The sequence below is a fragment of the Hoplias malabaricus genome, chromosome 12 (genome assembly GCF_029633855.1).
Source record: "Hoplias malabaricus isolate fHopMal1 chromosome 12, fHopMal1.hap1, whole genome shotgun sequence".
NCBI classification, from domain to species: Eukaryota; Metazoa; Chordata; class Actinopteri; order Characiformes; family Erythrinidae; genus Hoplias; species Hoplias malabaricus.
Window position 1 is genome coordinate 38,839,977 of NC_089811.1, and position 26,598 is coordinate 38,866,574.

General features: G+C 42.5%; 1 protein-coding gene across 1 annotated transcript; it reads left to right on the plus strand.

Annotated features, from left to right (window-relative positions):
* On the plus strand, positions 1 to 26,350 carry marchf4b (membrane associated ring-CH-type finger 4b). The gene is made up of 4 exons (XM_066640984.1): positions 1 to 1,187; positions 17,108 to 17,263; positions 17,900 to 18,092; positions 23,919 to 26,350. The coding sequence occupies exons 1-4, from the start codon at positions 822 to 824 to the stop codon at positions 24,338 to 24,340; spliced, it is 1,137 nt and encodes a 378-aa protein (XP_066497081.1). The 5' UTR covers positions 1 to 821; the 3' UTR covers positions 24,341 to 26,350.
* The last annotated feature ends 248 nt before the right edge of the window (positions 26,351 to 26,598 follow it).

Consider the following 26,598-nt stretch of genomic DNA (forward strand, 5'->3'; position numbering starts at 1 on the left):
AAACAGAACACAACTAAGAGAACCAGCACCGACACCGGTACCGCAGCCCGCCACGGGGAAACCGAACCGGACTCACACAGAGGAGGAGTGCTGAGCGAGCCTAAATTAAACCCGAATTAACGACGCTGGGGGGCAGAATGCGCGGAAAGAGCAGGACGGAGTCGAGTTCAGCTGGAAGTGCCCAAGCCTCGCGGGATGAAAAAGGAAGGAGAGCCTAAATACACTGAAGCTCCACGTTTTCTTGACCCCCAGCGTGTGAGAGAGATGCAGCGAGGGGAAATCAATAGAGCAGAAGAGCTGGAAATTAAGGGAGGACGCAGTGCATTTGGAAATCCATTGGAGTGACTGGACTGAAGCTTACTGGAGGATACTTAGGCTTTGTTTATGCCACAGAAAACACAAGTCTGACATGTCTTTGTTTCTTTTTTCATTGCTTAAAGCATTGCTATGTCATCATTTGAGGGACCAGTGCTCGGAGAGTGGGATTATTTGCAACACAGCACTGTTTTTTCTTTGAGTCTCATGGCTTCTGACACCTGCTTACATTCAGATCAAGTGGGAATGAATATAGGGTAAAGTCAACAATGAACCTTCCAGCAATGAAGCCAAGTTAGATTAGATATAAACATAGAAAGTGACATCCCTGTCCAGCAAGTTTAGCTAGTGATAGAAATACTTTAAAAAATCCATCTCTTATTCAAGAAATCCATCCCTTACTGAAAGCAGTCTAGAGGTTTCTCCAAAACCCAAGTATCCAGCAGCACTTCTTGTTTTCGATCGTCTTGTTTTTCTACTGGAGGTGGACACTTTGTGCCCCCGGCATGCTGAAGGGCCGCTGCTGTGTTCTTTTCAGTGACCTGAAGTTGCTGCTGCTCAGGCCACAGTCCTCCCAGGTCCCTCAGGACCCTCAGGCTCCACAGGTGCCCCCCGTGCTCAGCCCCATGAGCGGACAACCAGGCACACGCCGTGAAAGCGAAGGCAACCCGTGCTCATATGCAGCTAATAACAACAACACCAGCTTCCAGCTCCAGCACTGGAGCGTCCCCTCAACAGAGGGTCCTACAGGGTCTGAGGGGCCCACAGCTGCTGAGGACTTCTCCAAAGACAAGCGGGATGAGCGCTTCTCCTTCATCAGCTATGCCGAGGGAACGCCGGTCTGCAGGATATGCTTCCAAGGGCCGGAGCAGGTATGAGCCAGTACTGGGTCCCTTTAGCATTTCACACGGCCGGAGTAATCAAAGTTCAGTCTGTGAGAGATATATTTACTTCATTCAAGACTGTATCTTCCCTTTATCTCTACACTCTTAAAAATGAAAGGTGCAGCACAGGGCTTTTTACATGAAACCAGTGAACAGGGTTTCCTCCTGTGTCTGCGTGGGTTTCCTCCGGGTGACTGTCTGTGAGGAGTGTGGTGTGTTCTCTCTGTGTCTGCGTGGGTTTCCTCCGGGTGACTGTCTGTGAGGAGTGTGGTGTGTTCTTCCTGTGTCTGCATGGGTTTCCTCCGGGTGACTGTCTGTGAGGAGTGTGGTGTGTTCTCCCTGTGTCTGCGTGGGTTTCCTCCGGGTGACTGTCTGTGAGGATTGTGGTGTGTTCTCCCTGTGTCTGCGTGGGTTTCCTCCGGTGCTCCTAAAGTGTATTGTATTGTCCATATTTGCATATGTTTCTGAATGTTTGAGACTCCATATGGCTTCTGTCTTCATGGGGGATGAAATAATTAAGTTAGAGAGCCCCTGGTCCAATGGTCAAGAACTCACATAAAATAGGTCTTCCGCTCTCTTTCTCTGTCAGTCCCAGAGCATGACAGATGTGAGATGATCGAGAGAGACAAAGAGAGAGAGAGAGCGAGAGAGAAACAGAGACAGAGAGAGGGAGAGAGAGAGGGGGAGAGAGGGTGAGAGAGAGAGAGAGAGAGAGTGAGATAGAAAGTGAGAGAGAGTGAGTGAGAGAGAGAGAAACAGAGAGAGAGAGTGAGAGAGCGAGAGAGTGAAAGAGAGTGAGAGAGAGAGGGAGAGAGAGAGAGAGAGAGATACAGAGAGACAGAGAGAGAGGGAGAGGGAGAGAGAGAGAGAACATGAGAGAGAGAGAACATGAGAGAGAGAGAGAGAGAGAGAGAGAGAGAGAGAGAGAGAGAGAGAGAGAGAGAGAGGAGGCAACTAGAATTGGCTGAAACTCTCTCCGGGTCACCTAAGGGCCCATAATAAAAATGTAATTATAACTGAAAGCTTCTTCTTTGTCTTCAACACACCACTCATGAAGAGAAGAAACAACACCCCAGTTACCACATGTTGGTAGCTGAAGATATTCAGATGTGTCCATGTGTGTGAGTGTGTGTGGTGGCTTGCAATTGACTGGCTCTTCATCCTGGGCTTGTTCTGTCCTTGTGCTCAGTCATTCCTGATTGGCTCCGGACCCACCCCAACACTGAATAAGATTAGGTGGGTACTGAAAATTAATTAATTAATTCATTCATTCATTATCTGTAAGCGCTTATCCAATTCAGGGTCGCGGTGGGTCCAGAGCCTACCTGGAATCATTGGGCGCAAGGCGGGAATACACCCTGGAGGGGGCGCCAGTCCTTCACAGGGCAACACAGACACACACACATTCAAATTAATTCATGAACGGATGAATTCATTAACTTTTGCATTACACAGAGGTTCCTCGTTGCTTTTAAATGTTCTTCACACCCACAAACAACATCATGGTTCCTAAAGGAACAGAAAAAAAATGTATCTCTGCCACTGTTCAAAAATGGAGAGTCCAAAACCTTGACCTTGATTACAGCATAATAATGAAGACTCAGAAATTATTAATCAATTAAAAAGTTCGTTAAGAGATCACAAACAGGTCTATTGATTTACACTTTTGGAGACTCAAAAGTGTCCGTAGGTGTGAGTGTGTGAGTGAATGTGAGTGTGTGAGTCACCCTGTGAAGGACTGGCGCCCCCTCCAGGGTGTGTTCCTGCCTTGTGCCCAGTGATTCCAGGTAGGCTCTGGACCCACTGCGACCATGAACTGGATAAGGGTTACAGATAATGGATGAATGAATGAATAAAGGTTTTTAAAGAGGCTAATTGTGGCTCATTTAAAGGGCACATAGAAAAACACGTTAGAAAAGGTCTATGGGCTACAAAACATTTTCATGTGTTTTGCACAAAAATTACTTACATAATGAGATCTCACCAGCTCTGTTCTCACCAGTTTCAGTTCCTTTTCGAGCGAGCTGTTTAACGGCCATGTCACTTTTATGCAAATAAGCTGTTGCTGGCCACGCCCCACGCATCCCATGTTGACACAGTTGAGGGGTAGTTAAATGCAAATTTACTTATTGTGACGTCACAATAAGGGAGTCATTCAAACAGCTCATAGAAGCATATCTTTCAACTGACTCACAGGAAACAGATGGATGTTTTTTTTCCATGTTTGGAGTGTTATAGGAACAGAAGAGACCCGACTGGAAATAGCAAAGTACTCAGAAAGTGAGTTTTACATAAAATGTCCCCTTTAAAGAAACCTTGTTGCCATCTTTCTATGCCGTAAAGCAGCAAGATTGTGGCATATAACTCACACACACACTCATTCACTCACTCCTCCCTCATTCACTCACTTACTCATTCTTCCTTCATTCACTCACTCACTCACTCTTCCCTTATTCACTCACTCACTCCTCCCTCATTAACTCACTCACTTACTCTTCCCTTATTCACTCACTCACTCCTCCCTCATTCATTCACTCACTCACTCTTCCCTTATTCACTCACTCACTCCTCCCTCATTAACTCACTCACTTACTCTTCCCCTATTTACTCACTCACTCCTCCCTCATTCATTCACTCACTCACTTACTCTTCCCTTATTCACTCACTCTTCCCTTATTCACTCACTCACTCCTCGCTCATTCACTCACTCACTCACTCTTCTCTTATTCACTCACTTACTCACTCCTCCCTCATTCACTAACTTACTCACTCATCCTTTATTCACTAACTTACTCACTCCTCCCTCATTCACTCACTTATTCACTCCTCCCTCATTCATTCACTCACTCACTTACTCTTCCCTTATTCACTCACTCACTCCTCCCTCATTCACTCACTCACTCACTCTTCTCTTATTCAGTCACTTACTCACTCCTCCCTCATTCACTAACTTACTCACTCATCCTTTGTTCACTAACTTACTCACTCCTCCCTCATTCACTCACTTATTCACTCCTCCCTCATTCACTCACTTACTCACTCCTCCCTTATTCACTCACTCACTCCTCCCTTATTCACTCACTCACTCCTCCCTCATTCACTCATGTTTTAGAACCGATCCACAATGTGCTTTTCATTTCTCCACAGGAGGGAGTGTGTGGGGAGGGTTCTAGCTAATCAGAGTTAATAAGAGTTATCAGATCATTATTTTTATTAGATTTTATTAATTAGGGATATCTGAGTGGATTTTTATGCCCTGTCCTGAGTTTGTTCCTGCCTTACACCCAATGAGAGGACCCACCATGACCCTGATCAGGATGAAGCAGTAAGGGGAAAATGAACAAATGAATGAGCTTCTATTTGTCGGACAGGATGGACATTATAGGAAATGGGTCTTAATTATTGTACCATCATCCACACCATGGTGGTCAAACCCGTTTTCAGTTCAGATTAGGCGAGCTGAATAATCTAGTGACATTATTTTTCTTTGTTTATGCTCCGCAAATACGCAGGCTATTCACCTCCTTTGACAAAATACACAGTTTGAAAGATCTGCTCTGTCAAGGCTGAACCATGCTTAGAGATGTGTGATGGTGCGTCTGAGGCTTTGTGTCAGCTTCTGTTACCTGAGCGCAGGTCTCACCTGTCCAGAAAGAACAAAACCTGACCCCACTCAGTGGCCAGGGATACTGTACTCCACTGATAAGCGCATTGAATATGCCGACATTGTTATTGACAAATAAACCAGGTTTAACATAAAAAAATCTACTTTTTTAACACTTCTGAATTGTTATAATGTTGACAACATTACACTCATGCCACTGCACCATCTCTGACTGGGTTAGATCCTGTCTGATTCGATTCTGTTTTAAGACAAGGATTACAGAACACAGGCCTTACTGAGTATATCTACCTCAAAAGACCATAAGCGGTCATACTGACTGCATTCAGTCTCCATGAGTTGGCTTTTTCCACTGTCGGTAAAACATAGTAAAATAAAAATCTGCCACTATGCAAAATTCACGTAAGATTTCTGGGTTTTTTTTGTTTTGTTACAGAGTTGTTTTTTATATGTGTTTTATTGATGTGTTTCTTATTTAAAAATCCAAACAACCAAGAATACAGGTACTTCTGCTTTGTCGTATATTCATTCATTCATTTATTGTCTGTAAGGCTACCTGGAGTCACTGGGCGTAAGGTAGCGACACACACTGGAGGGGGCGCCAGTCCTTCACAGGGCGATACACACACACACACACACACACACAGTGTCGTTTATATGTAATAATGTAAAATAAGCATTTGAAATAAAAGCAATCAAAATGACCACAGTGGTTACACTAGTAGATGTGGCTTTGTTTCTTCCATCATCGAATTAAATGAACTAAAATGGGTCACGTCTACCATCTCCTCTTTAAATTCCCAGAGGAAGGTTTATGCACAGTGCTATGAATAAAGTCGCAGTGGTGTCTATCCAACCGCTATATCACTGTTTTATTAAGCAGTCGAGGAGGAGGAGGACGCTGGCGGGATGCACACTTCAAACCAATCCTTTCCCTAGTGTCCTCCCATTAAGGCACTGTGACCTGAAGCACCTGGGATGTGTTATTTAGGAGGCGCACAAAATTTGCTGTGAGAGCTTTGAATATAAATGGGAGCAGTATACCGTACGTAACACAACCCAGAGATATTAAAGTCCCCTAACAAAAGACAAGCTATCAGACTCTCATTCCCAAAAAGAATAAAAACCCACATTGTTATCCAGCAGCTGTTGTTTGCTGCTTGTACAAAGGGACGGAGTGGAACAGAATCTGTTCAAGAAATAATTAATATAAAGAAGAACGGTATTCCCAGGTGAATACTTGCCTTTTACATTTCTTTAACGCATTCCTCGTCCCATTGGTTTAACACAGACACACACAGTTTGGCTGACGTTCCAGTCTGTCACTAGACACGATGACACAAGAATGTTAGTTTTATATACAACAGCCACTAGTTATTTAACATGCATTAGCTGTCATGCCATACACTGTTTGGTTTCTATTTTACTTCAGAACAGGACAAAGAAAACAATGTTGTTTGCATTTGTCTATTTAAGAATTTCCCTCAAATTTCTGCCTTCTGATTTAACCAGAGTTCTCTGAGGTTTCAAAAATCTGAAGATATGTGACAAAAGAGAGTGAATGGGTGAACACAAGGAGAAGCTCTGTCACAAACAAGCCAAGTCACATTTTATTTGTATTACACTTTTTACAACCTGAGGGTGTCACAAAACATCTTTAAAGAGACTGAGGAACATTGAAGTTAAAACAACATTGAAGTTAATATCCTCAGGTGAGTGCAGCAGGTAGTGTCTCTGTCATAGCTCCAGGGTCCTGAAGGTTGTGGGTTCGAGTCCTGCTCCGGGTGACTGTCTGTGAGGAGTGTGGTGTGTTCTCCCTGTGTCTGCGTGGGTTTCCTCCGGGTGACTGTCTGTGAGGAGTGTGGTGTGTTCTCCCTGTGTCTGCGTGGGTTTCCTTCGGGTGACTGTCTGTGAGGAGTGTGGTGTGTTCTCCCTGTGTCTGCGTGGGTTTCCTCCTGGTGACTGTCTGTGAGGAGTGTGGTGTGTTCTCCCTGTGTCTGCGTGAGTTTCCTCCGGGTGCTCCGGTTTCCTCCCATGCTCCAAAAACACACGTTGGTAGCAGTGGCAGATGCTGGTCTTTCAAGGAGGGGAAGCTCAATTTCGGCCTACATCATAAAATGTGTCGGTTTATTTATACGTAAATTCTCCCCTTCGTTCCTTTTCAAGAAAATGATCTGTGACCCTGTCGTACCAACAAGGCGTCTTTTCCAGGGACTTGACTAGTGTCCTCTCAATGGCCAGCAGAGCTAGGCTGCTTAAACGGCCTTGGCCCATGTGAAGTTTGTCCGCCTGTGCTCCCATGGATCTTTACACCAAAGGATCGCTGATTCGCTCATTTCGCTGTCAATCAAAAAGGGATTCGGCCTCAGACAGATCATCCAATCATCATGCAGAAGCTGAGCGTCCGGGCCAGCCGAGGCCAGTCCACTGCCCCATAGACCCCCAGAGATGCTCAGCGTCCGATGGGCGGGACAAAGTCCAGCATTTATCCAATGACTCGTCTCGTTTCGCTGCACTTCGCTGCTTCGCTATTGAACTCTGTGGACGCTCAGCGTCCTCACTGTTTAAATCACTGTTAAACTGCGGGAATGATTGAGAGGAAAGACGCGTCTTTACCAGTGATAAGAAGCTGATTCTGAACAAAAGTTGAGCGTGTTGTAGTGCATATTTATTCACTGACATGTACACACAACAGTATATATTTGATCACTTATTTTTTGACATTTTAGAGGAAGCTGAGCTTCCCTTGCAGTCTTAGAGCAATCGCCACTGGTTGGTAGGTGGATTGGAGACTCAAAATTGTCTGTAGGTGTGAGTGTGTGTCGACCTGTGAATGACTGGTTGTCCGTTAGCTCTTATCTAGTTCAGGGTCGCGGTGGGTCCGGAGCCTACCTGGAATCATTAGGCACAAGGCAGGAACACACCCTGGAGGGGGCACCATTTTGTGGCATTAGTTCTCCACACCTTCCAATGACAAGGGGGTGTTATTTGGGCTTTTCCTGTTTTTGAAATGCCACAAACACCTCTGTGACCACGGCTATGTGGCTAATGGAGGTCCAGCTACACTAGCCTTGTTTCTTTTTGCTCTCGTTTGATTAAAATCGTGAATGTCACCTTTAAGTCTGTCAGTGTGCTACAGTGTTGTTATGGACGTAAGGGGATTAAGGCAATAATATTAATATAACAGTGATAGTGGCATAAATAATTATAATATTGCTGAATAGATGCGTCAGTCTTATGGAACTGTCTTGTAAACGTATTCTCTCTCTCTCGTTCACTGACTCACTCACTCACTCATTCACATTGGTAAACACGTAAAAACTGCTCCACTGCTTCTCATCAAATGCACTGTCTTTACACTAATATTTCCTACACAATTTATAATCACCATTGCATTATTCGCTTTTCAGGAGGTTCATTTAAGGTGGACTGCAGTTTTTACTGTACATTCAGAAATCCAGAGGACGCTTGTCTCCACTCCACAGTCTTCTCAATAACGTGAAGCTGAATTCCACTCTACTGCCACATTAAATTGCCGTCACTGTACCCTCTGCTCTTACACACAAAGCAGTGATGGAAGAATCTATTTATTTCAGCACAGCTCAGGGCTCTCCTCTTGTTGTAAAGCACATCTGTGCACTATTAAGAGTCAAAGGCTGCCCTTTCCTGATGTATATTTCTTTTGTGGCTCGTGACAGATGCAATTCATATCTCTTCTTTGAAGTGGCAGATATATCTCTGAAGAGTGACATTGATTTACAGAACAAACAGACCAATCTTTCTCAGAGATCTTCAGCGTGCAGGACAAAGCTGGCCAGGCTGTGACCCGAGGGCCCAAGACTTTCTGTTAGACCCACCAGATAACATTTAATTTGACATATGCTACTGTAATTACACAACGACTGATCTTCCTTAGCATTTTTAACCCTTTCCTGTATTTTTGCTTATTTTTGGAGAATATATAGAAAATTATACAAAAAATAAATGAATATAAAATGAATAATGAATTAATAATAACCCTTATCCAGTTCAGGGTCGCGGTGGGTCCGGAGTCTACCCGGAATCACTGGGCGCAATGTGGGAACACACGCTGGAGGGGGCGCCAGTCCTTCACAGGGCAACACACACACTCACAGACACTTTTTATTCAGACTGAGATTCAGAAAAGACACTGGGTTTAGTCACTAAAATCATCTCACGTTGTGAGGTAAAAAAAAAATTCAATTTAGGCAGTAATTTGAAAGAATTTGAATAATTTAACCTGCACTAATCTTAAATGCGGCAATACATCTGCCTTGCAGCCTTCAGGGGTTTTGGTTTTTTCAGCACCAGCCAATTACCTCAAAGAAAGTGCATTAAAATGGTTAGCTTCCTCTGTCTCTCTAAGATTGACTGTTACTGCGGATGATTGTGTAGAACTTAAAGAAAGGAAAAACAGTTTCTTTTTTTCTACCATCAGTTTCACTCAATTATTTAGACATTGTTTCTATGCATCAATGTATTTTTAGATAGGTGTTTATATCTGGCTTCTATCCAATGGTCACAAGCATTTGTCCATTCAGATGAAGGCTGCAGTTTGTAATCATGCCAGACGCAGACACATATACAAACAGTGTTAAGAGCAGGTTCAGTGTTTCCTTGAAGTTCAGCACAAATATAGAGCCATTCCTTGACCAAGGCAGCAATGAATGATTGGTCTAAATGTGGCACATCTGCAGTTCTCCTAAGTCCCACATTTGGCCTTAAATAGTGCATTTGTCTCAGGGTTAGACTGGCCGCCTCAGTTCAGCTACAATGTGAGGTGTGTAGTGGACCAAAAGTCAGGCCTCCACAACACGTGCTGTAACTCAAGCCCAGCTCATGACCGCTGACCTATGTCCAGTCCACACAACACTTATTGGTGCCATAACCGAGCCGTGAGCGCCAGAAGTGACACAGATTGGGTTAAACGTGTCTGCTACCTGCGGAGTACGCTTCTCACAGGCACTGAATGTTCTTTTAAAGCGAGACATTTGAGATTATGCCATTTGCATCACAAGCTCTCACAGGCCCATCTCAGGTCACATCGATGTCTCCTTGCAGATTTGTGCTGAAAGCTGCCTTAGTTGCTGTAGGACATTGACTAACTTGTCAGGGACATTTCATGGCGTGAGTGAGCAAGTGTACGGCAAGCAGATTGCCACTGTTGTAATGAGAGTCTGATCGCTGCTGCTCATTCTCTGCCCCAAGCACTTGGAGGTGGATTAGCCTGGGCGTCTGGCTTGGTTCCCTTTCTCCCCCTAGGCCTCCGCACTCCCATTGGTCAGTTCAGCTCTCCTCACGCTCTCCTGCCAAGTTTCTCCAACCGCGTCCATCTGCAGACGAGCCTGTTCCTGCACTCGCTCTCACTCCCACTTTACTGCCACTCGAGTCACACCCCATCCATCACCACTATCTTACAAATACAGGTTCGTAAATTGTTCTTGGCATGGATGTCAGAGTAGAGTGAAAAACTATTATTGATATAAGAGATCTGTATTTTATTATGTTCTTTAAAGTTCAGAAAGGTTCTCACAATTGTATATCTCACTTACGAGAAGTGGCTAAACAACCAATTGGGGTTTTCTGTGATAACACTTCAGCGGTGTTGAAAGGAATCCAAAGTAAGGGGTGTCTGAAGTGAGGGACACATGCAGAGTGCTGTGTGTCAGTGTAGTTTCCAAAGAAAACCTAGTTTCAAACTTTAGCACCATTTCATATTAAAATGCGTTGCGTATTACGGTGGCCGAGAAGGGCATACCAAATTAACAAAAACACATTTACAAGCTGTGAAACACTTTTATCAGCCCACAACACTTCTACAAACATCAGATCTGACACAAAGGGTAGGTACAATACACAGGAAGTGCTGCTGACGTTTGTCAGTCAAACTGCTTCGCGGGGAAGAAGCGAATGGAGTTTGGGAGTGTAATTTCAAACCATGTTTTGTCCATCGCTAGCATTTACAGTCCACTTACCTTCGGTAATATTTACAGGTGATATAGACGTCACCGGTGCATCTCCTTCTACTTTCTGCTCTTTTAAAAACTCTAAAGGCTTCCCACATGAAAAACAAAAGTGTGCCTCAAATGATTCCAAAAAAATTGACAAAGCATGGTTGGAAATTGCCCTCCCAAACTCCATTCACGTCTTCCCCACAAAGCCAAACGTCAGCAGCACTTCCTGTCATTGTACCTACCCTTTCCATCAGATCTGACTCTTGTAAAAGTGTTTTGGCTGTTTGTAAAAGGGTTTCACAGCTTGTAAATGTGTTTTTATTTTTATAACATATAGTAACTTAATAGAAGAACAAAACATTCTTAATTTACTTCCAATCTTTTCATTCTTAATTGAAGTGTGTGTAAAAGAAATAAAAAAGTCTGTTCTGTTGGTCCATTCATCATGTGATTCTCACACAATGAGTAGAACAGCTGCTATGTTCAAATGATTTTAACTCAAATGGAGTTACAGGTTTTTCTTTGGACAACAAAGATATAAAACACATAAGACTAAATGATTATGTTTGGTTTGTGGTCATTGTGACCCCTGACCAGAGGTGGGTCGAGTAGCCAGTGGGTGAAGTAAGAGCAGAGTATAAGTAAGAAGTAGTCACCCAATTAATTACTTGAGTAAGAGTAAAAATGTACTAAGTGAAAAAACTACTCAAGTACTGAGTAACTGCTGAGTAACCTCTTTGTTTAATAATCAGGACGTCATATAATATACACCTGAATATAAATATAAAACAGCAATGAACAAATTCAGAGCCGGAGAATATCTCTCAAACAACTAAAACAATGATATATTAAATCTTTATAAAGAAACATTATTTAAATTCAGCCACAAAACTTAATAACGAAACAATGGGATCAATAGGTGGAGGTTACAAAGAATAAGAACAAGAAGAAAAAGGAAGTCTGTACATAACGCTGTAGTCTCTGCCATTGTACGGTGTTCTTTTCTGCCTGTGTTTTCCGCTGGGGGTTTGTGTGAGGTCACGTGACGGCTTGGCTCTGTTTGATTGGTGAAACGGAGTCGAACGTCGCTAGTGGCTACATTTCATTGGCGAGACACAGTCATGTGACAGAGCCTCTGGTGGAAGTCTCAACAAAACAAAACAAAACAAAAAAAAAAAAAGAGATCGTGCCTTGGACGATCAATAGAAACAAGTAGTGAGTAGCGAGCAGAATGTAGCTCAATGTAACGTAAAATTACAGCTTCTTCTTCACAATTTTACTCAAGTAACAGTAAAACGTACGCTACATTAAAACTATTTTTATAAGCACAATTTATCCAAAAAGCTACTCCAGTAAATGTAACGAATAAATTACGACCCACTTCTGCCCCTGACACTTATCACCACCATTTTAAAGAATTAGAGCTGCTAAGGTTCATCGCAATGAAAGATTTCACATAAAAAACGGAGACCATTTAGTTGTTCTCTTTATTCATTTTCTACAAGGACTCCTTATGCTAATTATATGCCTGTCTTAGTCAGAGTGGTCTGGAAGGATTCAGTTGTTCACTGGTTATTGAATAAACAGATTCAAGATTCAGAAATATTAGTATTTTAATTATTGTACCAACACGTTTGGTTGGAATTTGTCTTAACAAGTTTAACACAGGAGACATAGACACAGTAGCCCTCCTGGGTCGCCTGCTTGAACAGCCGTACCCATGAATATTTAAAAAGCTCTATGGTGAACAGTGAACACACCAAAAAAAATCAGTTTCATGATTTTAGAAGCAACTGCAGACATGGTGAATAAGTGCTGTCAGGAAACCAGGAGACTTTTTATATTTTTCTCTTAATGCCTAGGTTCAGTGCTACATCCGTGTTTTCCTTCAGAAGTTTACAACAACCACTTTGTTTTGAACAAGAACTAAAATGAAGAAATGGAACTAAAATTTGATCCACTCTGTGCCTTTCTCCCTGAGAGCAGAGGGAGAGCATGCTGCGTATTTCAGTGTTCATGTTGTTTGGTAGGAAGGTGGAGCGTTTGGGCTGAGATGACCACTCCAACTGTGCAGCACCTGCTCTCAAGTCTGCTCTTCACTCTCCACTCTCCCAGAGCTCTGCCAGAGCAGCTTAGAGCAGCCTGCACACTTCAGTCTCACAGTACCCTCTGAGCAGGCTGCACACCTCAGCCTCATCACTTATCTATAACACCATCCCTTACAAACTGTACAAACATCAAACATATTCCTCCAGTGCCCTGCGATATAGAAAACATTCTCAAAAGAGAGCAGCATGTACAAATGGAGCAAGGTTTAGACTAGAGCCATATAACAACGAATGGACAGCCTCAGAACCCTTATGACACCCCCCCACACACACACACAAAACACAATGCAATCTTTATGATACTTTATGATATGACAATAATACAATGAATTGTCATGGTATTTCGGTATAGTAAAGTAACGACTGGCTAGTTCACCAGGATTAAGTGTAATATGCTTATTGTAAGAAATAAAGATAACAGATTTTATATTACAGAAGTTGTGTGAAGCATTATAAATACCTTATACTTTCTTTGTTTAAATTAAGTGTTACATTTACAGCATTTAGCGGAGGCTCTTATCCAGAGCGACTCACAAAAGTGCTTAGCGTTCAGGCAGAATGTGTATCCTCGCTAGAACAGATGGGTTAGGGTCCAAACTCCCTCTGAGCTCAGACGCTTGTCTGAACAAGGGCCAGTGCTGGTACCTAGAAAGAACAAAGCATAGTAAGTGCAATACACAGTATAATCTCGTCAGTGCTCAAACCTAGAAGGAAAAACTAGTCAGTGCTCATACCTAGAAAGAACAGAGTTAAGTGCAAAAACATGTTACGGTGAGCACTTAGATTAGTTTATTTTAGACTATTTCAATGTGCAGTTATTTGTTGCTGTACAACTAAATGTGTCTTCCGCATTTAGCCTGTCTGTGGCAGTGAACACACACACACTAGTGCACTAGGGTTGTGAACACACACCCAAAGCAATGGGCAGCTATCCCCCAGCACCCGGGGAGCAGTTGGGGGTTCAGTGTTTTCCTCAAGGGCCCCACAGCCGTGGATGTTCCCGCCGGTCCTGGGGATCGAACCGGCAACCTTTCAGTACCAAACCCAGTCTCTAACCATTAGGCCAAGGCTTTTATTGTTATATCATAAAGATTGCATTGTGTTTTGTCATGGGGGGGTGTCATAAGGGTTCTGAGGCTGTCCATTCGTGGTTATATGGCTCTAGTCTAAACCTTGCTCCATTTGTACATGCTGCTCTCTTTTGAGAATGTTTTCTATATCGCAGGGCACTGGAGGAATATGTTTGCTGTTTGTACAGTTTGTAAGGGATGGTGTTATAGATAAGTGATGAGGCTGAGGTGTGCAGGCTGCTCTAAGCTGCTCTGGCAGAGCTCTGGGAGAGTGGAGAGTGAAGAACAGACTTGTGTTACTACATATGCTTTTGTAAGTGGATTTCCAGCTACTCTAAATGTTGTCTTGTGTTATACTTTAATTCTTTTTACTGAACTGTACTTTCAAGTATTCTCCAATGTGGTAATTCATAGTACATTGAATCCTGATGTGTAATAGGTTTATTACCTGAAGTGAAAATACAATTCTGATCTTTTTGAGCTCATTATTTAAATGATTAATATATACACTAAAATGCAAAATAAAAAATAAATCACAAACCAACGTTATGGACTGTCGACATGGCAGCGGGTGCGTGACTGGTGAGTTTTAACGTGGATTTATCACTTCAGCTGGTCATTGGTGTTCAGGATTAAAGACCAGAACCTGACCTCCTTCTTTCTCCTGAATGAATGAGTCCAACTCAAGTCTTTCAATCTATATTCATTCATTTAAATCAACGTTATTATACGCGGCAGACAGGAATCCAGTTGTTCCATGTGTAAATCTCTAGACTCTTGGCTTTCCTCCCAGATCCGTTCTCACCTGGCACCACGGCTCGTGTGAAGTGAGCAGTTATTAAAGCCAAAATGGGGACTTTGTTGATGCTGATTAATGGATCTTATTGAAGCAAACACTTATAAAGATATGAAAACACGTTTTTTTTAACAGAAGCTTTCAGTACGAAAACTACATAAGCTTTTCAGCGGGTCTTCGTCACTAATTACACCAACTGTGATCAGTTACTAAGAAATGTCACTGATTTTAATGAGACTTTGATGCTTCTGAAATTATTTTTTCAGTTTTGTCAATAAAGTATGTGCAGTAGTTCTGAACTAAGTCTGAAATTATATCTGGAAAGTCCTCTGTTCTGATCTTATAAATAATGGAAATGCCTGCTGGGCACAGATGGAACAGACAGAGCTTAGTTTCTAAAAACTGTGAAAGTGGGATGAAGAATTTCTCTCCTCTTGGCAGATTTACTCCAAAATCTGTAAACACAGGTGTAACCACCCATCAATTCAATTACCGTTTTTTGGGAAACGGATCGGTCACCAGAGTTCACTTCAGTCATTTTAATTCTGTTAAAGGTTGAAGCATTTCTATCGCTCCATTCATCATGACATTTTCACACACTCTGAAGGACACCTGCTGTGTTCAGATAACGCAGTGAACTACATCCACAAACATGAAGATACATGTTTTCTTTGGAAAGAGATGATATATTTACACTCCTATTTACTCCTATATACCTATTAACTGTCATTTACCTTGTGTGAAAATGTCTTTTTAAAGTATTATAAATCATGAATGTGTTTCTGCGTTGTCCTGTAAAGCTCCTGTGTCTGAGGTTTTGCTCAAAAGGCATTTAATTAATCAATATGAATTTTCCCTTTGATGTTAGCTCAAGAATATACACACGTTATCCAATATCATTATAGAGTTTTCCTGATTTTGTCCGGAGCCTACCCGGAATCACTGGGCGCAAGGAAGGAACACATACTGGAGGGGGGGCCACACATTCACTCTCACACTCACACCTACGGACACTTTTGAGTCTCCAATCCACCTACCAACGTGTGTTTTTGGAGCGTGGGAGGAAACCGGAGCACCCGGAGGAAACCCACGCAGACACAGGGAGAACACACCACACTCCTCACAGACAGTCACCCGGAGGAAACCCACGCAGACACAGAGAGAACACACCACACTCCTCACAGACAGTCACCCGGAGGAAACCCACACAGACACAGAGAGAACACACCACACCCCTCACAGACAGTCACCCGGAGGAAACCCACGCAGACACAGGGAGAACACACCACACTCCCCACAGACAGTCACCCGGAGGAAACCCACGCAGACACAGAGAGAACACACCACACTCCTCACAGACAGTCACCCGGAGGAAACCCACACAGACACAGAGAGAACACACCACACCCCTCACAGACAGTCACCCGGAGGAAACCCACGCAGACACAGGGAGAACACACCACACTCCCCACAGACAGTCACCCGGAGGAAACCCACGCAGACACAGGGAGAACACACCACACTCCTCACAGACAGTCACCCGGAGGAAACCCACACAGACACAGAGAGAACACACCACACTCCTCACAGACAGTCACCCGGAGGAAACCCACACAGACACAGAGAGAACACACCACACCCCTCACAGACAGTCACCCGGAGGAAACCCACGCAGACACAGGGAGAACACACCACACTCCTCACAGACAGTCACCCGGAGGAAACCCACGCAGACACAGAGAGAACACACCACACTCCTCACAGACAGTCACCCGGAGGAAACCCACACAGACACAGAGAGAACACACCACACTTTTCACAGACAGTCACCCGGAGGAAACCCACGCAGACACAGGGAGAACACACCACACTCCCCACAGACAGTCACCCGGAGGAAACCCACGCAGACACAGAGAGAACACACCACACTCCTCACAGACAGTCACCCGGAGGAAACCCACACAGACACAGAGAGAACACACCACACCCCTCACAGACAGTCACCCGGAGGAAACCCACGCAGACACAGGGAGAACACACCACACTCCCCACAGACAGTCACCCGGAGGAAACCCACGCAGACACAGAGAGAACACACCACACTTAATTTCTACTACTACTAGTTACTATATGAAGGCTCCACAGATAAGACACGTGTTGTTTTATATGGGTCAGTGTGAACAAAGTAAGTTTTACATTTCTTGTGAAAAAATAATAGTATGTATATATTTTGTGTAATTATACTTAATGCAATGCAGAATTGTGCCTGGAGAAGGTTGTTAAGTAAAGCACTAAAACCTTTGTGTGTGTGTGTGTGTGTGTGTGTGTGTGTGTCAGGGGGAGCTGCTAAGTCCCTGTCGCTGTAGTGGCTCTGTGCGCAGTACCCACCAGCCATGTCTGATTAAGTGGATCAGTGAGAGAGGCTCCTGGACATGTGAGCTCTGCTACTATAAGTACCAGGTCATTGCCATCAGCACCAAGAACCCCCTGCAGGTGAGTGTCCACCTTAACCAGCCTCACAGACTCTCTCCAGGGCACAAGCTCAAACACGAACACAGTAGAAGCTTAACATATCCATACCTGGAAACAGAAAAAGATTATTCCAGCAAGAAAAGTCACCGCAGTAAACAGTAAAAACTCTCTGTCTGCTGTCTGCTGTCTACTTTGGCTTATCATGTGACTGTGACTGCCTTCTTTCACACGGCCACACCATGTCATTTCTTTCCAAATACAACCAAAAGTACCTCCAAAAAACCTCCTTTATTTTCAAATATATACAAGTGTAAAAAGAGGTCATTCTTGGTCAAATTAGAGTTAAATAATGTATAAAAGATAAAATATCTTAAAGAAAATAGAGATTATTCTCTCTGGACTGTAACGAAAATATACTAAAGACTATTTCATACTACAGTACACTCTCACTCGGTAAGTGTGTAACCAATTAACCGTTTCACATCAACCCTCTCTGAATTACAGTGTTTAAATCTCAATCTTTTGACACAAAAATGAAAAACAAAGGAGTTCCTCTGAAATCAAGTCTTGGTCAGTGCCAGGTTTCTGGAAATGACAAAATATGCTGCATAATTTCTTGCACGGTGAAGAAAAACAACATTGTCTTTGTTTTCTAAGTGGCAGGCCATCTCCCTCACGGTGATCGAAAAGGTCCAGATCGCAGCTGCCATCTTGGGCTCTCTCTTCCTCATAGCCAGTATATCCTGGCTGGTGTGGTCTTCTCTCAGCCCGTCGGCCAAATGGCAGCGGCAGGACCTGCTGTTTCAGATCTGTTATGGCATGTATGGCTTCATGGATGTGGTCTGCATCGGTGAGTCTGGACTGTTATTTACTGAATACATACTGATCGGCCTTAACTTTACATTGAACCTCTTTATTTGCATTGTTCATTAATCATATACGAACATTATATTAGTTCTAAAATTATAGAAAGTAATTCATCCTGTGCCTCGTATTTTCCTCCTTTTACATTGTCCTTCCATGATCTGGAGGTCCACAGGGCTCCACACAGAGCTGGTATGATTTGGGTGGTGGATCATTCTCAGTGCTGCAGTGGCATTGATGTACATTTACATTTACATTTACATTTATGCATTTGGCAGATGCTTTTATCCAAAGCAACTTACAAAAGAGGATCTAACATTCAAACTACAGCACAATTTCTACAAATACTCTCGGAAGAGCTGGGTCTTCAAGGATTTCTTGAATGCGGAGAGGGTTTCTGTTGCTCTGATAGTGCTTGGAAGCTCGTTCCACCAGCGTGGTACCAGAGATGAGAATAGCCTCAACTGACCTGTACGGGGGGTTGGTCGTGTTAGTTGGCGCTCCTTTGAGGAACGGAGAGGGCGGGCGCTAACGTATGGTTTTAAGAGTCTATTGAGGAAGATGGGAGCAGAACCAGTGAATACTCTGAAGGCCATCATTAGTGATTTAAATTTGATGCAGTTGTGTGTTAGTGTGTGTCGCTCTGGTAAAAGTAGATCAGACACAGCAGTGCTGCTGTAGGTTTTAAACACTGAAGCTGTGTCCGAAACTGTGCCCTAGTCACTGTATAGTCGACTATGTCAATGTTAAGGTTGATCGGTTTATTATTGATGTGGAAATGATTTACCTCCTGAATGAAATAAATTCAAAGCATCATTTCAACACCCATTTTTCCCGAATAGAAAAGAAAAGCCAAATATCTACTGGTCAATTTAAGTGCAATGTTTTTAACCAATTTGTTATTTTCTAACTTCTTTAACACAGTGTTAATTTATTTGTGTGAAGACTGAAATTAAGCAAGAGGAATTCACAAAGCAAACAGTTGGAATCTCATTGATTTATTGTTTAATTAAAACTATGCAGGGCATTACTATATTCAAATATTTTTCAGGATATTTTCAGTTCATCTTTGAGCAATAGACTGGGAAGTCCTTCCTTCATATGAAGCTGGCAATTATGAATTCAATCTTTCAAGACACTGGGATTATTAAGTCTGTACGTAAGGTACAGCTGCAGGTTTAAGAAAGGGCTTCAGACCTACATTACCTAGGGAGGACTGGGGGATTTCTAGCACATTCATTAGTAAAAGACATATTTGGATAATGCAGTTAGATTCTCGGATTGGCGACGCAAAAGTGTCCGTAGGTGTGAGTGTGTGAGTGAATGTGTGTGTGTCTGTGTTGCCCTGTGAAGGACTTGCGCCCCCTCCAGGGTGTATTCCCGCCTTGCACCCAATGATTCCAGGTAGGCTCTGGAACCCCCGCGACCCTGAATTGGATAAGGGTTACAGATAATGAATGAATGAATGAGTTAGATTCTCGTGCATGTGGCAAAGGTGGACGAGCTCAGCCTTCATTAACTTTGCTCACTTTTGGAACTTATGAACAAGAATAGACTTAAACTGTCTTAACACACGGCAATAAACAGAACTACATTGATGTTTTTTTTTTAAAAAAAGACATTGTATTAATTCATAATTCTAAAAAAAAAAATAAGGTAAAAAAGTTAAAAGAGAGACAGATTGAAAGCCCAGTCCTGTAGTGTCTTGCCTTAAAGGATGTGACTTGGAGAACGTCTAGAGCCACAGTCACCTCAGAACCAAAGGAGCTCTCACACAGAAACCAACAATCTCTTGCTTTCTGCTACATCTTTTTAGCATAATCATGAGATGTAGACGAGAGGGTGTTGTGGCTTTATTCTTCTCATCCATCAGCACTTGTGAAAGTGTGAAATGAAATGACTAAATGAGATTAAGGTTTAAGTTCAGCTGTATTCAACTGTGCATGAGCAGTGTTAGCTATCAAATGTGGGGCAGAGAAAATCTTCAGTTTGAGAGAGAGAGAGAGAGAGAGAGAGAGAGAGAGAGAGAGAGAGGGAGAGAGAGAGAAAGAGAGAGAGAGAGAGAGAGAGAGGGAGAGAGAGAGAAAGAGAAAGAGAGAGAAAGAGAAAGGGAGAGAGAGAGAGAGAGAGAAAGAGAGAGAGAGAGAAAGAGGGAGAGAGAGAATATTCTCAACTGACACTGAACTAAAGTTAGCAATATTTTGGCTTGAAGACAAGAAGAGTTCCACTCACTTTATTATTCATTGATTTCCAAAGGATTTTAAACAGCTGCTCTTCTCGTGTTGTTTCTGAAATCAATTTTTTTTCCCTCTAAAGCACTAGTGAGGTCAAGTACTGATGATGGAGGATTAGTTCTGGATCACTGCTTTCAAACCCTACACGAACATGTCCGGATACTTTTGGACACATTTTAAATCCTTCAGATCTTTTTGTATATTTAACCTTTCAGCTAAAAGTGAGGTATTTATTTATATGAATTTATGAGAGGTTTTTTTTTCCACTTGATGAAACATACTCTTGTTTTCTGTTGTGAAATCCAAAACAAACCCAGGGTTATTAAAAAAATAATAACAAAGAGACACCCAGAACATAATTGGTATAAACTTGGCATCGTCACTGAAAACTCACTCCAATGATTCTGAGCCGTCGGTGTAAATTACATATGGGCTCTGAGGTCTCCTGGCTCTTGATATATTCCACTCAAGTCAAAAAGCAGTTTAATAGAATACTAAATATGCATTGAATAGCAAATATGCAAACACACACACACACACACACACACACACACACACACACGTGCAAAACCAAAAAAGAAAAAAAAAAAGAAACAGTGAGAAGTGGGAATTACTGCACTGAGTGTGTGAGGCAGGTTAACTGTCAAGTTAAAAGAGAAGTGTGAGGAGAGGAGGATGAGAGAATGACTGCATGGATGAGGAGAGGAGCGCTGAACTCTGCAGTGATGTGACTGGCTGTGGACGGTTAATGCCACTCAGCTGAGATGAACGTGGCAGTCTGCAGGCCACGTTGACTCCAAACGAAAGTGTCGACTAAGACTGTACTCAGCGAAAGGCATGGAGATATTCTTCTCTGCTACTCCGTAATATGCAAAGAAACCTGAACCCGAATCTAGGGCTGAAAAATATTATTTTTTAAAGTTATTATACTTTGTCACTACACTAATTATATAATTAGCAACAAGAAGCTGTGTATTACAGTAATTATATCATAAGGAGGGTGTAAAATAGGATGTGAATAGGAACAAAACCTCCTCACAGATGGAAAATCATAGGAAAGCATGTCCACAATTGCTAAAAGCAGACAATACAATTTAGAATTAATAATTCAGTCACACAGGACAAACACAGACACAAACACACACACACACACATTCACGAGTCACCAATCCACCTACCAACGTGTGTTGGGACTGTGGGAGGAGACCGGAGCACACGGAGGAAACCCACGCAGACACAGGGAGAACACACCACACTCCTCACAGACAGTCACCCGGAGGAAACCCACACAAACACAGGGAGAACACAAAGTATTTCACCCAATTAATTACTTGAGTAAGAGTAAAAATGTAGGAAGTGATAAACCTACTCAAGTACCGAGTAACTGCTGAGTAACCTCTTTGTCAAATAATTCACCTGAATATAAATATAAAACAGCAATGAACAAATTCAGAGCCTGAAAATATCTCTCAAACCACTAAAACAATAATAAATTAAATCTTTACAGAGAAACAGAAATAAATCTGCCCAAAGTAGAGATGACAAAGAAGAACAAGGCAGTCATAACTTAACACAGTTGTCTCTGTCATTGTACTGGATTTCCGCGGGGATTTTGTGTTTGTCACGTGACGGCTTGGCTCTGTTTGATTGGTGAGACGCCGTCATGTGACAGAGCCTCTGGTGGAAGTCTCGACAAAACAAAACAAAGAGATAATGCCTTGGACGGATCAATAGAAACAAGTAGCTAGTAGCGAGCAGAATGTAGCTCAATTTAACGGAGTAAAACCACCGTTATTTCTTCACAGTTTTACTCAAGTATCAGTAAAACGCATGCTACATTTAAACTTTTTATAAGTAAAGTTTATCACAAAAGTAAATGTAACAGAGTAAATGTAGTGCGTTACTATCCACCCCTGGCCACAACACACAACAACACATAAAGCCAAAAAGACAACATTTATTCGTTAAAACATTTACTCCGTACATTTATACACGAGTACTTCATGAGTTTTACTCAAATACATATACTTATAATCAATAAAGTGTCCAAACCTTGTGTTTTAATTGAGTAGCATTTGACACAGTTCCACTTAAGGGTTGTTTCTCTACATTTTCCTCTTGTGCCAGGTTCAGTGAAATGTTTCCTGGAGGCAGTGCTGAATCTGAGCTCTACATCAGCATATCATTGCCTACCAACCGTCTGTTTCAAAACATAACCGTGTGCTGCATTATTCAGGGAAATATGAGAGATATTGTAGCTGTTTCATTCTGGATCTCTCACTGGGATCCGACCTGCATATGAACCTTGTTATCTCCAGCTGTGGTATCCCATTCTTGCTGTTAGTGATATCTAAGGTAGTGCACACTAACCTGAGTTGTAAGCTCTAGTTGCTGTGTTTGTGCACAGTTTCTACTGGTTTGTGTCTTGTTAAAGCCATTTTATCACCAAAATGTACCAAACACAATTTATGAAACTTATTATCAGTTGTTATGTCATTTATTGATGTTCACGTGAGATGAAGCATTGTAGTTGCCAACCCCCCACTTGGTTTAGTACATAATCTTTGATATATCCAGGTCACTGGGTATCAGTAACAGGACTGTTTCACAACAGGAAGAAGAATCATTGGAGAATATTAATGACCACACATTTGAAGAGCAAACAGAACTGAAGCTCAGAATTATTGTTTTTTTTCCTTCTGATCTATATATGAATTGTTTGTTGTCATGCAGCTGTGTATCATGTGAACTATGTATATATATATATATATACACACATATACAGTACCCATCAGAAGTTTGGACACACCCACTCAGGGAGGGGTTTCCTTTGTTTTTGGGCCGTTTTCCACATGTTGTGAATGTACAGCACCAGTCAAAAGTTTGGATACATCTTCTCATTCAATGGTTTATCTTTTTATTATTATTATTATTATTATTTTCTCCATTGTAAATGAATGTGGAAGAAATTAAAACTATGAAGGAACACATATGGAATTATGTAGTCAACAGAGAAGTGTTAAACAAAGCAGAATATGTTTTATACTTTAGACTCTTCACAGTAGACCCCTGTTGCTTTGACGACAGCTTCACACACTCTCTCCGTTCTCTCAGTCGGCTTCATGAGGTCGTCACCTGGAACGGTTTTCAGTGAACAGCCGTGGCCTCGTCGAAAGTTAATCTGTAGAACCGCTCCCTTCTGAATGTGTCTGAGACTGTAACTGGGGTTGTGCAGAGGTAGGGGCTGGTACACAGTTCTATACAGTGACTAGCTCTACTCCACCAATCACTGATGAGGAGGTGTGTCCAAACTTTTGACTGGTACTGTATACTACACTATCCAGGCTATGACTGCAATCAGACTTTCAGATTTTAAAATGGAGTGCATTTCCTACCCTCCTCCAAAGGGTACATAGCACATTTCTGCAGTGCTGAGCCCAGGTTAGCTTTTATTCTCTGTATTACCGGTGAGTGAAGCACCACACTGACTTTGAAGCTGTACATTTAAAGGTAAATACATTAGGTAGTGTTCCTTTAATGAGTAGTACATAACCATCTTTCTTTTGCATCTCTCCCAGCTCTGATTGTCCACGAGGGCCCTTCCGTGTTCCGCATCTTCCATCGCTGGCAGGCAGTGAATCAGCAGTGGAAAGTGCTGAACTATGATAAGAAGAGGGACAGTGAGGAGTTGAAGGCGAGTGAAAGTGAGTGGACACTGTCTCTGCTACAGCAGCAAGGTCAGGCCAGCACTGCTATATCTCCCTCTAGCTCATCTTTAATGGCTGCTGCACCATCCCCTGATACGCCAAATGTCACAGCATCACACGACCCTTCTTATAACCACGGCAACAGGGCTGCCATGACTGACCATCACTGTCCGTACAACTTCCTCCACCTCCTGAGCCATCTTCGACCGTTAGAGCTACGCAGTCAGCCGAGCAACACCAGCAACAGCAGCCACCAGCCCAGAGAACTGGTCATGAGAGTTACCACTGTGTGAGCAAAACCGGACCCAAGGCCTTACCATTACAGACTTAAAAAGAAACAAAACAAGAAAAGCACAAACAGGTGATCATATCTAACATAAAGACCGTAGGCCTTGTAAAGAACAAAAGCACATATTTTGTTGTGGAATGGGCCTGACCAGGGCTTCGGAGGCATTAGTGTCCCACTTATCTGAAGGGTTGAACATGAATTGGTTTAATGGAGAAGATGTAAGGGCAATGCTGTTTTGGCACTGGAGATTTTTATGTACATTGCTGTGCAAAACTCAGAGGCCATTTTTTCATATTGGGCTAAAACAGCCATTAAGTACATGTTTATCATTATTCAGGAGCTCTGACTCTTTGACTAGACCCTGTATAGGATATTAACCATACATAAAGAAACTGAAAAATATCCATAATCATAGTTAAGTTCAAAGACAACGAAATGAAATGTCCTAGCTACATAAATAAAAGCTGGTCTCTGATTTTGCAGGATACTGTACTTGTCCACTACAGCTTTGTCTCTCACTCAGCCTGCCACACGTTACTGTTTCATGTCTAACTTGTTTATCCTCAAGTGCAAACACTTCAGAGTGTAACAGCATGAAAGCAGCCTAGTTTCTGAGGGTAAACAGAGGGCAATTGCCTCTGTTTAAATCACAAAGCACAAAGCCAATCAGCAGCTCCGGAAACGCTGAGAGAGCAGCTCCACGTTGTCACATCTCTTCTGTCCACATTCTGCGCTCCGCAGTTGTACTGCGTGAACATTTTCAGCCAGAAGTGGTTCTCCCAAAGGGCAACAGAATACTCTGATTTCAGATGTGCTGAAGATGACTCTTACACTTGTCGTGTGTGTAAAAAAATAAGGCATTGCTGTCTCAGTTTTTTGGGTCTCCATTAAGTGCTTCTTTCAGATGTTCCCAATTTTTCCACATTTTACAACAGTGTTCTGGGATTATTTTTGTGTTGTTGCCATTTCACGTCCTGCTGAAAAGGAAATAAATTTGAAATGTGCCATTGTGAACAAGCGCATGAATTTATGAAATGGATTTCCATAGAAAATGGATGCTGCCGTTTTATTAGGATTTGTAGATACGTTCACTCTGGCGCTCGATAAAGCTGAGCGGAGAGCTCTTTATAAAGGCCAGTATCCACCCGGTTTCTGGGGCCTCTGTGTTTGACCGCTGAATAATTCAATCCATGAAGTGCTGATATCAATGGGCAGGAGGTACAATAACAGCCTGCTTGGGAGAGGGGGGTTGCTGAGAGTTCACCATGCGTTCATGTGGCCCACTTCTCTTCACACTTTTCTTGAAGTCAGCGCATTCTTGCTGCGGTACTTTTGAAAAAATGACACGAAGAAGGAGAAGGGGGAGCCTGTTTGAGAAGACTATAAAAGTTTAATATCTTCTTTTTTTTAAAGAAGAAGAAGATATCAATCATTCCACTAGTAAACGGGCTGCAGCGGCGCATTTTGTTAGCGCATCGTATCTGGGAGTTGTTTGATGTGGATGAATTTCCTCGCACACTGATCTCAATGTTCATATATAGAAACATGGGGAAGGAAAGGAGGAAAAAAGAATGGTACAACTCATCTTCCATTTTAGTGAAGGTAGTGTCAGTGCTTATGGTAAACCTGATGTACCAGTCTAATAACTACTCTCAGCCTCCTGTATTTGCCATATTTACTGTTCAGTATCAAGTCGGTTCCTTCAGCTCTTGTAACACGTGCCATTCCTCACACCAAGACAAGAGCAGCTCAGTAGACTGTCAGGTGAAGTTCTTTTTGTGTGTCTTTGGGATGTTATTCGGCAGCAGGGATTTCTTTGACCTCGGATATACATGCTCTTCATATGCAGCAAATCTTAAAGATGACATGACAAATAGTAGGCTGTAACATCCAGAACTGCCAACAGTCACTGGAGCGCTCGGATCATAAAACTTGAGCTCTCTTCTATACTGTCCTTTAATGTTCTTTTTTCAAAAGGCCTACATCACATTGAGAACATCAGATTGCTGCCTGTTTTGCTTCCCAAGTTTCAAATGATAGTCATTACAGGTTGTTACATTTTCTCACACTGAAGACATTAAAATGATATGGCAGATGTGCGGAGTACAAATCCGAATAAGAAAAATAATAAGAAGAAATAAAAGAAAACACATCTTCTCTAAGGCTGTCCGCTCTATTCCTTCATTAAGCTGAGAACTGTGGTAAGAACAGAGGTGTCTGCACAGACTGAGAGTAATGACACATGAGATGAAGTAGTATCAG

Bases quoted from the DNA above. Each gene is read 5' to 3' on its own strand.
- marchf4b (XM_066640984.1), top strand. From the start codon at position 822: ATGCTGAAGGGCCGCTGCTGTGTTCTTTTCAGTGACCTGAAGTTGCTG. The intron at 1,188-17,107 runs GTATGAGCCAGT...TGTGTGTGTCAG, and splicing joins GCTTCCAAGGGCCGGAGCAG to GGGGAGCTGCTAAGTCCCTG. The intron at 18,093-23,918 runs GTGAGTCTGGAC...CATCTCTCCCAG, and splicing joins CATGGATGTGGTCTGCATCG to CTCTGATTGTCCACGAGGGC.